At 40.0% G+C, this 16,519-nt stretch overlaps 2 protein-coding genes across 4 annotated transcripts in view; one reads left to right on the top strand and one right to left on the bottom strand.

The window, feature by feature from the left end:
* LOC103467747 (CDK5 and ABL1 enzyme substrate 2-like) overlaps positions 1 to 7,197 on the top strand; it is a 16,306-nt gene extending 9,109 nt beyond the window's left edge. For both annotated transcript variants that reach the window (XM_008414410.2, XM_008414411.2), the window contains 5 exons: positions 933 to 1,101; positions 1,175 to 1,272; positions 3,040 to 3,146; positions 3,604 to 3,808; positions 6,198 to 7,197. In XM_008414410.2, coding sequence (XP_008412632.1) covers positions 933 to 1,101; positions 1,175 to 1,272; positions 3,040 to 3,146; positions 3,604 to 3,808; positions 6,198 to 6,338 — 720 coding nt within the window. In that variant the 3' untranslated portion in view covers positions 6,339 to 7,197. The remainder of the gene's footprint in view (positions 1 to 932; positions 1,102 to 1,174; positions 1,273 to 3,039; positions 3,147 to 3,603; positions 3,809 to 6,197) is intronic.
* A 791-nt stretch (positions 7,198 to 7,988) lies between these two features.
* On the bottom strand, positions 7,989 to 16,150 carry LOC103467746 (proteasomal ubiquitin receptor ADRM1). Of its 2 annotated transcripts, none has more exons than XM_008414408.2 (10): positions 16,045 to 16,150; positions 14,333 to 14,560; positions 14,139 to 14,255; positions 13,252 to 13,375; positions 13,086 to 13,172; positions 12,173 to 12,275; positions 11,861 to 12,099; positions 11,039 to 11,196; positions 10,839 to 10,941; positions 7,989 to 9,470 (listed from the first exon to the last, which is right to left on the bottom strand). In XM_008414408.2, exons 2-10 carry the CDS (start codon positions 14,540 to 14,542, stop codon positions 9,367 to 9,369), a joined length of 1,245 nt encoding a protein of 414 aa, XP_008412630.1. In that variant the 5' UTR covers positions 14,543 to 14,560; positions 16,045 to 16,150; the 3' UTR covers positions 7,989 to 9,366. The 2 variants fall into 2 exon arrangements, with proteins under 2 accessions (XP_008412630.1, XP_008412631.1); XM_008414409.2 differs by having other exon boundaries at positions 14,333 to 14,557; positions 16,045 to 16,131.
* Between the last annotated feature and the right edge of the window lie 369 nt (positions 16,151 to 16,519).

The following is a 16,519-nucleotide window of genomic DNA, read 5'->3' on the forward strand; positions in this document are numbered from 1 at the left end:
CAGCCGCACATCTAACCGCACAACCAGCCGCACAACCAGCCGCACACCCAGCCCCACACCCAGCCGCACATCCAACCGCACACCCAACCACACATCCAGCCGCACATCCAACCGCACACCCAGCCCCACACCCAACCGCACACCCAGCCCCACATCCAACCGCAAAACCAGCCGCACACCCAACCCACATCCAGCTGCGCATCCAACCGCGCAACCAACCGCACATCCAACCGCACAAACAACCGCACACCCAACCCCGCATCCAGCCGCGCAACCAACCCCACATCCTACCGCACACCCAACCGCATAACCAGCCGCACACCCAACCCCACATCCAGYCCCACATCYAACCGCACATCCAACCGCACAACCAGCCGCACAACCAGCCGCACAACAAACCACACAACCAGCCGCACAACCAGCCCCACAACCAGCCGCACAACCAGCCGAACAACCAACTGCGCATCCAGCCGCGCATCCATCCATCCAACCTTACAACCAACCAACCAATCATGCATCCATACAGCCATCAACTATCCATTCAACCAGCCGTACATCTGCACATTGTCCATCTGTCCATCCATCCCTCCGTTCATCCAACCATTTATTCATCCATCCAACCAACTAACTAACCATCCAACCCACTTTTTTGAATTTATAAAATAAGCTTTAGTGAAAAATCTGCAGAATGTCTTTTTTTTGTCACATAATCAGAATAATTGATTACTAAAATAATCATTGGCTGCGGCCCCCATCTGTATGTAAATAAATGAGCTGTATAGGTTTGACCGTGTGAACTGGAGAAAATTCATAAAAAATATTCAACTAAATGTTGAATTAAAAAAAAATTTAAAATCCTTATAAAAATTTTAGTTTAGTAATTAGAATAACCGAAAAATTGTTAAATAAACGATACGATTCCTGGTTTTCAGACGGTGTCGTACGCTGAGTTTCTGTTCCCGACCAACGCCTTGGTGAGGCAGAAGAGCATCAGCATGTTGGAGAGCTGCACATCTCAGACCCCTCAGTGTCGTATCCGTGGCAACGGGCAAAAAGGCTTCACCCCTGCTCGTCCGAGCAGCGGCACACTGCAAGACCCAAGTATGACTCCAAGCCTACACACACACACACACTTCCCCCCAGCTCTGACGGTTCTCTGGATTCTGTGTTGCAGACATAGAGGAGGCCGGGGATTATGACCCCAACCTGCTCAGTGACCCCCGGTGGCCGTGTGGGAGACATAAAAGGGTTCTGATATTTGCATCGTATGTGGTGAGCAGAGCTGCAGCTTCTATTTCTGTTCACAATTATCTGTGTGGAAGTAAATAGAAAAGGTGTTAAACTGTTTATTTTTTTATTAGAAACGCTGCAGGAATCAAATTAAATTTGAATTATTTAATGAAGTTTTTATTAAATCCTAACAAATTTTATCAAATTATATTATAGAGTTAAAATAAATCTAGTTCCCCTGCAGTTTGAAGAAAAGTTAAGACAAATCCTCACAAGAGGCCGAGTTGAATTGTTAAACGATGAACTTTTGTTTTGTTTTTAAAGGAATCTATAATACAAAATTCACATTTTAAACGTTTTTGTAATCCCAAATGCTGCTTCTAAAAACACCATGCCATTTTTGGCAATAAGTTATTGTTTTTGGAAAATTAGCCATTTCAAAAACCTCCTGTCGCTGCGCCGTTACCTAGCAACCCAAGTTGAGCCCAGCCCGTCACCTAGCAACCGAAGCAGAGCTCTGGTACATTTGGTCAGGTTAGGATAGGTCTATGGGCTTTACAAATCATGTTTATTACGTTTTTCACATGAAATTATTCCTAGATAATCAGACTTTGGTTTACTCAGTTCTGCCTGTTTTCAGCTCCTTTCAGGATGAGCTGCTTTAGGCCTCCTGTCACTTTAAATCCCCAACGCAATGTTTACACTCACATGTGAAAATGGCTGCAAACAGATGCGTAATTATACAACCGCACATCTTTGAAAAGCATTAGTAGAGGCTCCTGCACAACCTAGAATGCAGCAAGTGGTTTCTAAATGGCAGTCAACAAATAACACTCTTGTCTTTTCCAGTAGCCATTGTGCAGCGCTTAGAGCGGTAAAGCCAGGTGACCAAACATTCTAGACTTCTACTTGGGTTGCTAGGTAACGGGCTGGACTTGGCTTAGGTTGCTAGGCAACGAGACAGTGCCCATTGAATGTGACATAATGAGAAGGTTTTTGATCTGACTCATTTTCCAGACACCAAAAAAATATTAACTTATTGTCAAAAATATAGCTGGGTGATTAGTTTTTTTTTAAGCACTTGGTTTGTTTTTAAAAGCAGCTGAGACCCAAATGATGTATAAAAAACGTGCAAAATTTTAATTTTGCATTATACGTCCCCTTTAAAATTTGCGACAAACAAAGCAAAATCAGTTGATCTGTAGGAGTGAAACATGTAAAACTCAATATGAATAGAATATAACTCACACAGATGGTGGATTCCTGGTTTCTCTTGACCATCTGTGTGAGTTTCTGAGGTTGGTTGCAGAAATCAGGACACGGTTTTATTTGACTTCAGTCAGTCCGCCGAGTCTTTACAACCTCTGGAGAGAGAATACCCCCTTTATGCCGTGCTCACGTGATACTACTGTATCTTTGTTCTGTCACATGGCAGCAACCTTTAGCCCTTAGTGTATGTGTGCGTTAGTTTGTAATACCTTGTGGGACCATTTTCCTGACACATACTACGTTGTGGGGACCGAAGCCTGGCCCCCACAAGGGGAAACGCTGGTTTTTGGTCATGGGTTAGATTTAGGATTATGGTGTGAATTGAGATTTGGTTAGGATAAGGTTTAGGGTGTAGAAATGAATGGAAGTCAATGGAAAGTCCCCACAAAGACAGCTGTGTGTGTGTGTGTGTGTGTGTGTGTGTGTGTGTGTGTGTGTGTGTGTGTGTGTGTGTGTGTGTGTGTGTAAGAGAGAGAGAGAGAGAACATCACTTAGCAGCAGGTCTGTATTGAGCTGCTGGTTTGTCTCCCGTCTCTGCAGACGACCATCATTGAATATGTGAAACCGTCCGACCTGAAGAAGGACATGAATGAAACCTTCAAGGAGAAGTTTCCTCACATCAAGCTGACACTGAGCAAGATCAGAAGGTGTCTCTCTTCTTCTTCTTCTGTGGTTTAAGAATCGTCCTCTCTCAACATGGTCACACTGCAAAAACACAAAATCTCACCATGTAAATTTGATCTAGTTTCTAGTGTAAATATGTTAATGCATTTGAAATTAAACAAAACTAACATAATTCCTTAATATTGATTAAAATGTCCAGTAGATTATTTCACTTGTAATAAAACATTTAGCTCATTTTTAATAGAAATAATCTGCCTGTGGAACTAGTACTTTTTCATTATTATGAAGGAATTATTCACCTAAAAAAAGCTCCTTTATGTTGCTGAAAAGTTTTTGTCTTATTTAAAATTCGATATTTGCACTAGACACTAGACCAAAAGTAGTTTTGTGTTTTTGCAGTTCCGCCTGATACAACTCGCTCTTTCTTTTCAAACAATGGAGTAACTGTGATTTCTATTTCTTCTTCTTCTTCTCTGCCAGCCTGAAGAGGGAGATGAGGGCCATGAGCGAAGAGTACGGCCTGCAGCCGGTCACCATAGCGATGGCCTTTGTTTACTTTGAGAAACTGGTGCTGCAAGGTCGCCTCAACAAGCAGAACAGGAAGCTTGTGGCGGCTGAGTGCGTTCTGCTGGCTGCGAAGATCAGCAGCGATCTGCGGAAACCAGAAGTCAAGCAGCTCATTGATGTGAGTCAACATGCTAACCGCTAACGGCGCTAACAGGATCTGATTTAAAGACTGCAGAACCTTTAATAACGAGACCTTGAACGCTTCATTCACCTCAGGGGTTTTTACTAAACAGCTTCTGTGTGGCTCCTGTTCTGCAGAAATATTATCCTGTGTAGTTTATCTGAACAAAATGTAATTTAAGAGCTGCTGAAGGCAGAAAAAATTAAATTAAACTTMATGTTATCGTGTATTTAGGAAGCTGTAACAAAGATGGCYGTCAGCTGAAAGACTTGTCTTATTTGTGTGGTGAACCAGAGAATGTAAAGATTTAAACACATCAAATTTACATCAATTTACCAGGCTTCATCAACAACCTTGTAATTAAAAAAAATCTGGTTCTTTTTAACAAAAATACTCGAAACTTTCTCAAAATGTTTTGGTGCAGCAACAGRCAGAAATATAAGTTCAGTCGTCATCATGACTCCCAGGAGGAGCTGCAGTTTGGTTCYGTTTTTTTCAGCTGATTGCTCACMAAACAGCTTGCATTGTAATTAAAAATAGGTCTGCAACTAACAATTATTTTACTAATTGATTATTGTATCAATTATTGACAATTAATTGCATAAAAACACTTTCTACAKATTTTTCTTTTACCACTTCAGTTTTTTATACAGTATTATAGAAATATTAAAGRATGCAAATAAACAAACCATCTAGTTCATTTTTAAATAAYAAAGTAAACATCTTATTGTCTGAAATACAGTATCATATCATTCCTTTGGTGAAAGCTTGATAATTGGCAGCAAAGGATTCGAATGAATGAATAAACACTTCTAACATAACAAAGCTCAGGCCTTTCTGCTTGACTTAACATCAATACAGTGAATTGCTAATCTGTTGCTTTAGTGCTTAATAGAAGATTTATGATTTGTTTTTACAGACTCTGTAATAGGTGGAGCTGAAAATACGCCACTTTAGGAGTTTTAGGAGGAACATATTTAAAGATAAAGGAATATTTTTTATGTCTTTTGCACAGTTTTGGCTTAATTACAGCTCTGAATATGTTCTTTCAGCAAATGGCATGTTTTAGAGTATGTCTACTCCAGTTATTGATTGTTGAAATAATTGTTCACTTATTTAGTTATCGATTAATCAGTTCATCACGATTAATCTGATTGGTCGTTTCTAATTAAAAACTGCAGCACAGGTGATCAGCTTATAAATCAGAAACAGTGGAAACTATTTGTTGCCTTTACTTACTTTAACAGACATGTTTGTCTCTGAGAATGAACAGAAATCTGATTTCTGAATAAAATGTGGAATAGAGGCTTTAAATGTTTCTTTACACATCAGTAACCGAGTCATCTTAGTTAATTAAAAGCAAACTTGCAGCAAAACACTGAACTTATGTTTTACCCCATACAAATAACAGCCTGAGTAATTAAAATCATAGCTTTAACTTTGTTTTTATGTCAGTTTATGTACTCCACCCGGTCGGGTGTTTTCTGGTTGAGGATCAGGATGTGCGGCCTGTCGGACGCAGCAGGGTTCCCTCTGCTGATCATCTAATGATCTCCACTTCTGAYGCGTTTTTCTCAAACTGAGCTTCAAAACTCTCCCAGGATCTCCACTGCTGATTGGTTTAGGCAGCTGCACCTGTAGTTTCCATGGCAACGGCTGCTRCAGGGGAATGAAAGCTGCAACTCAAACAGAGATGGAGGCTGCGTTGTCTCAGTAACCATGGCGACTGGGTTCAAATGCATGCCGTTTGTTGAATGAAACGATTTCTTACGTTTGATCGGCCGAACGACAAAGTCGTGAAATTCAACTTCAAATGCAGTGATTGTTAAAAAGTATGTACACCCCCCGTCCCATCGCAGAAACAAACTTTAATACGTTTAATTAGGATTTTATGAGGGAAGGAAAAGCGTTGCAGTTTTTAAACTTTTTAAAAATATACAAATTAAGATTGTTAAAGGTTTTAAAAATTGAAAGTCTATTAAAAAGGCTTTTGTATTTAAAACCTTTAAAACACTTTGAAGATTACCTTTCAGTCTCGCTTTCTTTCTTTTCCAYTTTTCTCTTCTTTTCCCTTTTACTGTCTTTTTGTTCTCTTCTCTCTTTCCACCTCTATTCTTTTTCTATTCCTTCCTTTCTCAGATATGTTTCTGTCTCTTCTGTCTTTTATGCTTTCATTTTCTGTCTGTTTTGTTTTCTTTTACTCTCCCTTGTTCTCTATTTCTCCTTTCTAAATCAATAACTCTCTCAATAAATCACATTGAAGTGTGTGCTTGTAACAACACYTTTTAAAACGCTTTGTAAACATTTCTCCGTCCTGGTTTGACTGGATTAGTCCACCAGGGTCGTGTTCTCGGTGCCTGAAACTTTTCCTCTGCGTTTTGAGCAGAAGCTGGAGGAGCGTTTCCGGATCAACCGGCGGGAGCTGATTTCGCTGGAGATCCCGGTTCTGGTGGCGTTGGAGATGGGCCTGTACCTCCCAGAGAGCAAGGTCATGCCGCACTACCGCCGCCTGGTGCAGCAGGGTTAGACGGGACCCATCACCGTKTATAAGCTGTRCTGTTTGAAATAAATTATTCTATTTATTTTAAATGTGAGGAGGGGGAATTGTTTACATTCTTTGTCAAACACTGTATGTAGGTCGTGAGCGTCTCGAATGTCTGTTTGTACGTGAAGATCCAGTCATGATCTCTATGTTAGAGACGTTCATTCGGCACATTGAATGTGCTTTTACTTTAGGTTTCTTGTGATGCATCTTTTTTAAAACGCCATAATGTTCTTAACTTGTATTTACATGTAGTAGTGGCTGTAATTTGTGTGTTTTTGGAGTCAAAAAGAGAGAGATGTAGCTTTGTGGATTTTTATTCTACAGGCTGTTGTATTTAAACTGCAAACGACAGATTTTCTAGTTGGGTTTCTGACACTGTGAAGCATTTTTAGCTGTGAGAACAGAACTCAGTAGGCTGAGAAGTGACCTTTGATTTCATTTAATCATCTTGTTTCATTGTGTCTCATATTTGTACTGAACACAGGATGTTATTGTGGCAGCTCTGACTCTGGTGGTGGTCGTCCTCACGTGCTGTAATCCCACATTTAAACAAACCTATATGTAGTATTTACTGTTTGATGTAATTCTGCAGGGATTTGTTTCGTTTGTCTTTCAGTTCTCAGGAATTAAAATTCATTTCAGTAGCTCCTAAAATCCAACCCAAAGAAGTTGTTCCATTGGAGGTTAATGGAAAACACCTGATTGTAGTTTTTTCAGTGCACATGGGTGGATTTTTAACGTTGTACCCAGCAGCAGCATCTCCTCGGATTTTAGCATTTGTGTGAATTTGGTGAAAAAGTGCCTGAAAAACCACAGTATCAGTAAAACTATCCAAACATGATGGTTCTAGTCTGTTTTTATTTTGTCRCTCAAACGTTGCGTCTCCAGATAATCATGACCTAATTTAGACGCGAGTCAGTCAGATGCAGTAAAGAGAGTTTGGAATAAACATCCAAATCTGCAGGATGTGTTTGAATCTAGCATGATAAATGTTTATTTTAATATTTCAGGACTGATTATGAACAGAAAGTTTCTCTGGTCTAATCCAAAAAAGCTTAATTGGAAAACTGTATTTTTATCATTTTTTTCGCCCCAAAATCTCCATGACAGCCATTCAGATCTTCCTTCATTCTGAGCTGCAGCTTCCAAACTTACCCCTAAACTTCAGACTAGCCAGAAGCAATTAGCAAGCACCTGGTGGAGCTGCGCATCAGCTGAGCTCATTAGAGCTACTTCTCAGTGAAACGCTGGTAAAAATGTTAAAGGGTTAATAAAAGCGCCACGTTGTGATGACTTCCTGAAGGCAGAGTTTCAGAAACAGGAGTTTTTAAAGAGACAGAGGCCCAATTTCAAGGAGTTAAATTACAAAGTCAATTTTCTTTTAAGTCACACTTGATATGTAGCATTTTTATAACAACTGAAGGTAATGTTACTTGATTGTGCTATAAAATGTCACTMTGTGCCTGGAGAACACATACTTCCCCTTTATATATAATTAAATATMAAATGTCTGGTTTTCCCTCCTGGAGCTGCTGCCACCACCACCTAATCTCAGGTAAGCAGATGATTCATGGATTTTTAATCCAATTTAAGACGAGCTTCACCCAATGTGTTGCAAAACACTGTGAGTCATTAATGCACCAAACAAAGTTTTAATTTAGAMTCTCCTGGAATAAGGACATGTTAACATGGTGAGACAGACATGGAGTCATGTCTACAGATGGGATCAGCTGGGACTGGAGCAACAGTTACCACAGCAGGGGCCTCATGCAYAAAGCCTGCGCAAGTTTTCACACTAAACTGTGGAAAAGTGTAGAAAAGTGCGGCGCGCGAAAAAATTCGGATGCATAAAACCGTGAACACGCATGTGGCCGCGCACCTTTCCTTTGTGCATCCCAATCTGCGGGGAATTGAGCGCAGCTGCTGGTCCACCCATAAATACACATGTAAATTAGTATAAATACCCAGAAGTCTGCCACCACGTGAGGCAGTAACCATGGCAACGTGCTTGTTTGTAGCAGTGTAAGTATAATATTTTATTTAAAAGGTGCTTTCAGGACACATAAGGTCACCTCACAAAAATAAAAATACATTTTAAAGAGAGAAAAAAATCMAAATAAAATAAACAGCTGCGCTTTCAGCCGGGCAGACAGCGCGTCAGAGAGCCTGAGTGGGAAAGTGGACGTTTATTCTAAATAGTGGAATCATGTGCAGAAGTTTTACATTTACAGAATAAAGATGCTTTCTGACCATAAAGGCACTCACAGCTGAAGGATGACTGCAGCTGACCGGTACCGGTACCGTGCGGCTCTTTAAGTTCTGCTAGGAAATCCCGGATGATCAGTCTGGATTAATCTAAACGCTCATCATCATCATCATTTCCCAGCAGATCAATATGACCAATGGCTCCCTCTGAATCCTTTCGATGTTCTCCACCAGAGCCAAACGCTCTGGTGGAGAACCAGAGCGTTTGGCTCTGGTCCGCGTACAGGCTGGTGGAGCCTGTACGCGGCTCACAGCTACCTGAACATGTGTGATTATTCACACCTCGATCACCTTAAAAATAATCAAACCTGTTGATTGATTTTAATCAGCAGGTTTGAGTGAATCTGCTGATCCATCCCCGTTTTCTTTCTCAGCCAGAATAAAATTACCCCATAGATGCGTTCCATGCGCTTCGGCTCACGGACCAATGCGTTACATCTTWATGAGACAAGAACTGAGGAAAAGTACTATTTACATTCGAGTGAAGTTTTCACATCCTTCTATTTTTATTTTCTTTATTGAGTTTGCGTGTTATGTTATTGTCTGAGGATAAATGCGGGTCAGTTTCATCGTTTACATTTAAACAAAATATTAAAATCATGAAAGAACATCGGTTTTGGTGCACATTTTTTGTGCACACACACGCTTTATGCATGAGGCCCCTGATCTTTAAGTAACAGAAACTAAGCAGCAACAGGTAAATAAATAGTTATAAATAATAGCGTTAGCTTTCTTTAAGGAGCATTTAGTCCAAACTCATGTCTTCGTCGTCGTCCTTCTTGTCTTTGGAGTCGCTCTCCTGGTCTGACTTCGTCTCCGTCTCCATGGCTTTGGCAAAAGCCTCCACATCTACAAGAAAACGTGAGCAAATAGTACCAATTTAAATAAAACATCTTTGAATACGAGGTTAAAACACTGAGCAAGGAATAAAGGAAAAACGAATAAATCGAAACAATCTCTTCTTTCAGCCATAATGAGTAAGAGTCACATCCCAGAGTCTAGCWTCTTTCTAACGGTTCGGCCAGACAGAAATTTAAAGARGAGCRGCAAAAGCAAATGAGATGGATTAGCAGCGCTTGCCAACAGCGACTTGTTACTGTGGAATTTCGTCTCTGCTGCCCAGAAAATGAGCTGTCAGAGGCCTTTTCTGATTTGTTGCAAAACACTGACTGCTAGTGGAGCTTCTTCCTKCCAGCAGCATCACCATCCACAACAATCCRTTTGGGATAATAAAGTTCTTTACACCTTATTATAAATGACCTTATTCAATTATTTCAAATGAATCAATGAAAGGTGTATTGAAGTTATCAGTTTTAAAAAAACTTTTAATCTGAAACAATGCTGATCTGAAAGCATAATCTAACTTGTTTAATATGACTATAAATACGAGTAAATTTCTCTATAAATGAGCAAAGTGCACCGTCATTGTTGACGCTTCAGCGCCTACCAGCAGGTGGTGCTAGTGTAGCATAAAAACAAATGCAGGCCAAAAAACAGTAAGAATTATAAATATTGCAGTGACGTCACAGATTATTCAGATTAGGGAAATATTCAATTAATGTTTCAATTTAAAATCTCAGTTTGCAAAAAAGTATAGATGTTAATCGTTTTGTTCTAGGGTAAAAATTACAGTTAAATCTTTTTTAATCTAATTGGAAACATAAAAACATTTGGAGCCATGACTCACTGTATTACGTTTTGAGCAGGGGTGTTAAAACTGGGGCCTGGGGGCCATTTCAGCCCCTGCACTGATTTTATGCGGGCCCACTGACCACAATTCAAGAATAAAYCASGACAAAACTACAAGTTTTAAATTAAAATCTATGATCACAAAGTGATTATTGTTTATGGTTTCATTCCATTGTCATGGCAACAACTAAATTACACCTAAATCTGCTTTTAATTGCTGTATTAAAACTTGGCTAAATGCAGAAAGTGTTTTATGATGATTAATTTTTAGTGTTCAGTTCTTCCTACTTCTTTTCAAACAGGTAAGCTAATTATCTTGTTCTTGGTTTTGTCATRTTCATTCAAATAAAGTGTTATGTGCTTTGTTTTTAAAAAACCTGCCTGAAATAATAAGACTAACAAAGTTAAAATGTTTAGTTTATTGTTGGTGATTTTAGTTTTTAAAAATGACTTTCCTTTGACCCGCTTTCAAGCTGATGATTTTGGAGAACATTAAAAAGTTTGGACACCTCTAGTTTAGAGACTGACCTCCTTTATTGGCGGCATCCACAGCCTCTGCTGGGAGACCAAACTGGTTCATCAGAGGCCCCAACTGGCCGGACGCCAGAGCGCTGCTGAACATGCTCATAGCCTGAACAGACACAAAAACCAAGCACAAATATTAAGAGGTGAACAAAAGCGAGCCGAGCTCGGGGTTCTGACTCCTGGCCGGAGGACGACGTTCGTACCTGCTGGAACTGAGGCGAGCTGAGCGTGTTGTGCAGCTCCTCTGAGCTCTGCGSCAGCGACTCGCCGGACGGCAGGTAGGGCATCAGCCTCTGCTGCACCTCTGGGTTGGCCAGAATGGGAGCCATGACCTCAGGGGTCAACACACTGGCCAGGTCCACTGCAAGAAGCAAACACGCCAACACTGGTTTTTATCTTTTTGGACCAGCAAAACCTTTTTGAAAAGCTTTTTCCCTTTCTGACATTTACAAATTCGCCACAAAACTCCATCGTAAACAAACATTCTGATGATTTTATCAGCCAATTTAATAAAAATCTGAGAAACGTCAGACTTTTGCCGCTGAGCGCTGCAGTGAGACGCAGCAGCTGTTTGGGTTTTTGATGTTTTAGAAACTATTAATTAGGCATTTTTCTGATTGGATGGTTGAAATTTTTATTTTTATCACTTCTTTCTGCTCAATTATTAAAGTATAAATCAAAAGGTTCAATACCAAGTTACACAAGATATTTACTCTATGGTAAATTTGATGGATGGATGGATGGATGGATGGATGGATGGATGGATGGATGGATGGATGGATGGATGGATGGATGGATGGATGGATGGATGGATGGATGGATNGGATGGATGGATGGATGGATGGATGGATGGATGGATGGATGGATGGATGGATGGATGGATGGATGGATGGATGGATGGATGGATGGATGGATGGACGGTCAGATAATTGGACGGACGGATGGATGGATGAATGGATAATTGGACGGACGGATGGATGGATGAATGGATAATTGGACGGATGGATGGATGTTCCCCTCCTCACCTCCCTGGCTGCTGGCTGGGACGTTCATGGTGGCCAGGATGCTCTGCAGGTCACTCAGCTGGATGGGCTGCGTGGGATTGGCTGCGGCTGCAGCGGCGGTAGCAGCAGGGATGGAGAGGGTGGAGGCTGTGGGGGAGGGTGAAGACGTGGCCAGGGGGGTGATGGGAGTGGTGGGCACCTGGGTGGAGCCCAGCCGGCTGGCGGTGGAGGTGGAGGTCGGCGTGACGGCGGTGGACGGACTGGAAAACAGGAATCAGATGAGAGTCAGCCTCCAGTTGAAGCTGCTTCTATAATGAAAACACACTGAGGCACCTGGTGGTGGAGTTGCTGACTGCAGGAACGCTGCTGCTGCTGCTGCTGCTGCTGCTGCCCAGGAGGTTGGCCAAGCCCGGCCCAGCCAGAGCCCCCAGACCGCCTGGCATCAGGAGAAACACACATCACCTCTACGGCTGAGAGTCAACAATTAATTCATCTAAACTTGATCAAATGAGTGGCCATTTTCTTAAAAACCTGAGCTTTCTCTTGTATCAAGAGGACCGGCCATCTTTCCATAACACAGTGCTACATTTTTCATATGCTGAAATTTAAAAAAAATTTATTTTGTCAGCTATATTAAAAATCAAACTGAACAAACAGAAAATTGTACTTTTCTCACATTAGAATAGAAAAATTAAAATAAAAAAAAAAGAAAAGATGTCCATTCAGAATCGCCGTCTATTGTTGTTCTTTAAATTAAGTTAAAACTTCGCTCCATGAAGTGAATTAACTTCATGGGGAGGATTTTTCCCTCCACCAAGTTTCCATTTTTCTGTCATCATCTCCTCGTAGCAAATCGGTCATTTTTTAATTGATAAAGTCGACGGAGTTCGGACAGGCAGCTCGGCCAAATGAGCGCTAATGAAAGTGATAACTTAATGAATTTGTCGAGTGTTTATATTTCAAAACAGAGCCGCATAATGTGTATTTTTCCTCTCACACCGGATTCTGTTTGGACCGTTTCTCTTTCCCGTTATAGAACGGCGCCGCCGCCATTTTTAATCTGCTTCAACTGCTCCGCTTACGGACGACCACCGGTGCCCTCTGCTGGATGGCGGCCAAACTACAACACTTAAAGACGGCCTATGCGGACTTCATTAGTAATTTAATCTAATAAACAATTGAAGGACAATTAATTATAAATTTATTGTTTACAACACATTATCTCCACACGGCTGCCTTCACGTACCGATCCCCCCCAGTCCAGTTGGTCCGATGAGCTGCATGAGCTGGTTGTGACTCATGTTACCCAGAAGACTCTGCAGACCACCCTCACCTTTAGAGAAAGAGAAGGAATAAGAGTCATGCAGAACTGAGGGTTTATCATCATAAAGTTTATATAATGGCGATTCTACCTCCCAACGCAGAAAGGTCGTGACCTCCACTGCCGCCGCTGCCCAGAGCGCCTGGGATGGGCGGGTTGTTCAGGTACTCGTTCACTTTGCGGCAGTACTCGTCATCCTTATCGTTTTTCGGTTCCTGAAAACAGAAAATAATAACTAACACACTATAAGTTTTAAATAAATTTCATTGCTGTCATTATAAAAGTGAATAAAAGTATTCACAGCTTTTGAATTTCAATGCATCTATCTCATTTGGATGTTAAGTGACAAACCTATGCAAAGTGGACAATAATTAAGCGGAAGAATGACCGTCTTCAATTTTTTAACAGAAAAATATCTGAAAAGTGTGATACACATCTGATTAATCCACCCTTGTATCTATTATTTTATTGATTAATTGGATAGAAAAAAAAAAAACCAACCTGCAGATCTTTCATTTAATCAATGAAGCTTGTTATACAATACTAGAAACACATAAAAAGATTCAAATAAACAAATAATTCAATTTATTTTTTAAATAAGAAAATAAAATTTTTATTGCTGAAAAAGCAATAACAGTATTCATTTAGTAAATCTGAGCCGGGTAACACTAGAGGAGATTTGAATAAAACATATTTACAGTTTCGGTTCAATTACTGCTCTAAATATTTTTGAGTCTGTATACTCAAGTTAACAATTAATTGATTACTAAATTAGTTGGCAATTATTTCAATAATCAGTTAATTATGATTATTGCGATTAATCGTTTTTGCTATTCAAAAAATTAGCTCCACTTTTAGTGGAAATGCCAAATAGCATGAAACAGCCTCCAGACAGCCTGTGGAGGACAATTGTTGCCAAAAATGTTCCAAGAGGAAATTAGTGATGAAGTCGACAGAGTTTGTGTTTTGGCTTCAAACCTGCATCCAGAAGAAGAGTCTCTTAGAGCCGGCTTTAAACTTCAGCACATAAACCCGTCCGGTGGTGCACTGGTTGACCCGTTTAAACTCACAGTCATCAGGGAAGATAATCAGGTCCTAAACGGAGGAATCAAGGTGATATTAGAAAACCCAGCTGCAGGTCATTTTGGTTAAAAATCCACTCTGTCGCCTACATCATCCACATTCCCGGTGGTGCGATCCTTCCAGCAGAAGTGGATGAGGGAGTCATCCGTCTGCTGGATGTAGACCTGACCTTTACGCTTGTCGGGGGTCACCGTACTGCCCTTCATCGTCATCTTACCGGCCCGAAACTCCACCAGGTATTTGCTGGAGGAGCCGCGGGAGCCGGACACCAGGCTGGGGAACAGAGCGCCGGACGCCATGATGAGGAGGACGGTCTGCTGCAGGAAGGGAGACACAAACATCTGGAAGGTGGTTCGACTCCACGGCTCCACTCAGAGGTTTGCATGAACTCAGCGTTTAATAAAACTACGGTGGTGTTTTAGGGCCATTGTGGCTAGAAGAAAATGAGTAAATTTCCACAAAGATTTTCTAGAAAAGACAAAAACTTTTGGCTTTGAAAAGTCAAAAATTTGCTAGGAAAAAACTCAGAAATGTTGAGATTAATCTCAGAAATTTGAGGGAAAAAAAATTTAATTTCTGAGTTTCAAAAGTTGTAAATATTCTAAAAAAATTTTTTTAAAAAGTCAAGAACATTTCAAAATGTCGAACGTTTTCAACTTTTCAAACTAAGAACTATTCTTGTTCTCTTTACTAAAAAAATTATGAGATTAATCTCACAATTCCTGAGTTTTTTAAAACAAACCTTCAACATTTCAAGCTCAGAAATGTCCTTGTTTTTTCTAGAATTTTTTTTTTAAACAATCACAAAAATGTGATTTTTTTTTTTTGCCAACAAGAAAAAAAAATCTCCAAATTTTGGAAAAAACTTGCTCCATTTTTTTCCATGTAAAATGGTCCTAATATGTCGTAACATGAAACAAACTTATGAAATAACTGGTGCAAGTTTAAATTTCTCCAGTCTGTGGATGGATATTTAACCAGAGGAAATATCCCACCGTCTACAGATTTATTTTGTGAATTTCTGGTCTTTCAAGTGATTTTTCCAGTATTGTTACTCCTCAGTGTGAAACTTGAATCCATTAAACTAAAATGATTGTAGAAGTTTGTTGTTGGCAATGTAAAGAGATAATTTTTTTTCTCAGTTTCAAGCAGTTTTTAGTTTAATATATATATATACATATATATATTTTTAAAGTTTTGAAACTGCTTTCTTCAGTTTCAATATTTTTTGGTTTATACTTTTGTCTGTTTCAAAAATGTTAATTATAAACACATTTTAATCAATTTAGCTCCACGGAAATTTTGCAACAAAGCTTCAAAGCATTATTGGTATCTGAATCTTTCAATTACATACGCTTATCAACGCAGTAAATGAATTTTGGATGCAACATGCTAAGATCAGGTCCTCTGAATGAGATTCAAGATGCAAGATTAAAAACAGGTTTGATATTAAAAAATATAAAAATACTTCTGATGTTTAAAGTCTCATGTGTTTTTGTTTCACAGCCTACAATAAAAAACACATTATATCTTGGTCGGACTATTCTGTGGAAACTGATATAAGAGAGTGTGAATGCAGCTGGAAGCAGACTTGTCCCAGTTCTCCCGTAAACACAGATGAACTGGAGCGGAGTCTTGCCGCAGACGGACATGACTCTGCATCCTGCATACAGAGGTCCGTTTCCAGCTCCGAGCCGTCACCGCTCGGCTGCGGCTTCACATTTCACCCCCACCGACTTACCATGCAGCCAGAGCCGTAATTTAGACCAGAAACCCAGATAAAAACACCATTTATACTCACATTTCTGTCGGAATTATCCTTCAGCTGCAAAACCACAGAAGTCTGTGACGCCTGTTGTGATTGGCTGACCAGCGGCGGAGCTTCGTTCTCATTGGCTCAACCGAACGTCAACCTGAGGGCGTTTAAATCTGCTGCGCATGTTCGGTAGAGATAACAGAGTTAGGTTGACACGTCAAACTAGAAGACACAAAAATAAATCAAATTTATAATATTTATTATAGCGCTGGCAGTGTAATACAATTAAATTAGACTAACACTAAACACGTCAAACTAAAAGATACAATAAGGTTAATAAAATAAATGTATGCTATCACTTTATTTTTTACTACCTAATTAGTTTGATGCGTTGTACATCAGTAGCTGAATGAAAATAAATGTAACCAATACAGACATTACTCCGAGGTTAAACCAGGCTAAAAATGCACTAAGATGCAGATTGTTTTCCAAATTCATTTATTTTCCTTAATTGTGAAAT

This window comes from Poecilia reticulata, linkage group LG7, assembly GCF_000633615.1.
Source record: "Poecilia reticulata strain Guanapo linkage group LG7, Guppy_female_1.0+MT, whole genome shotgun sequence".
In the NCBI taxonomy this organism is placed as follows: Eukaryota; Metazoa; Chordata; class Actinopteri; order Cyprinodontiformes; family Poeciliidae; genus Poecilia; species Poecilia reticulata.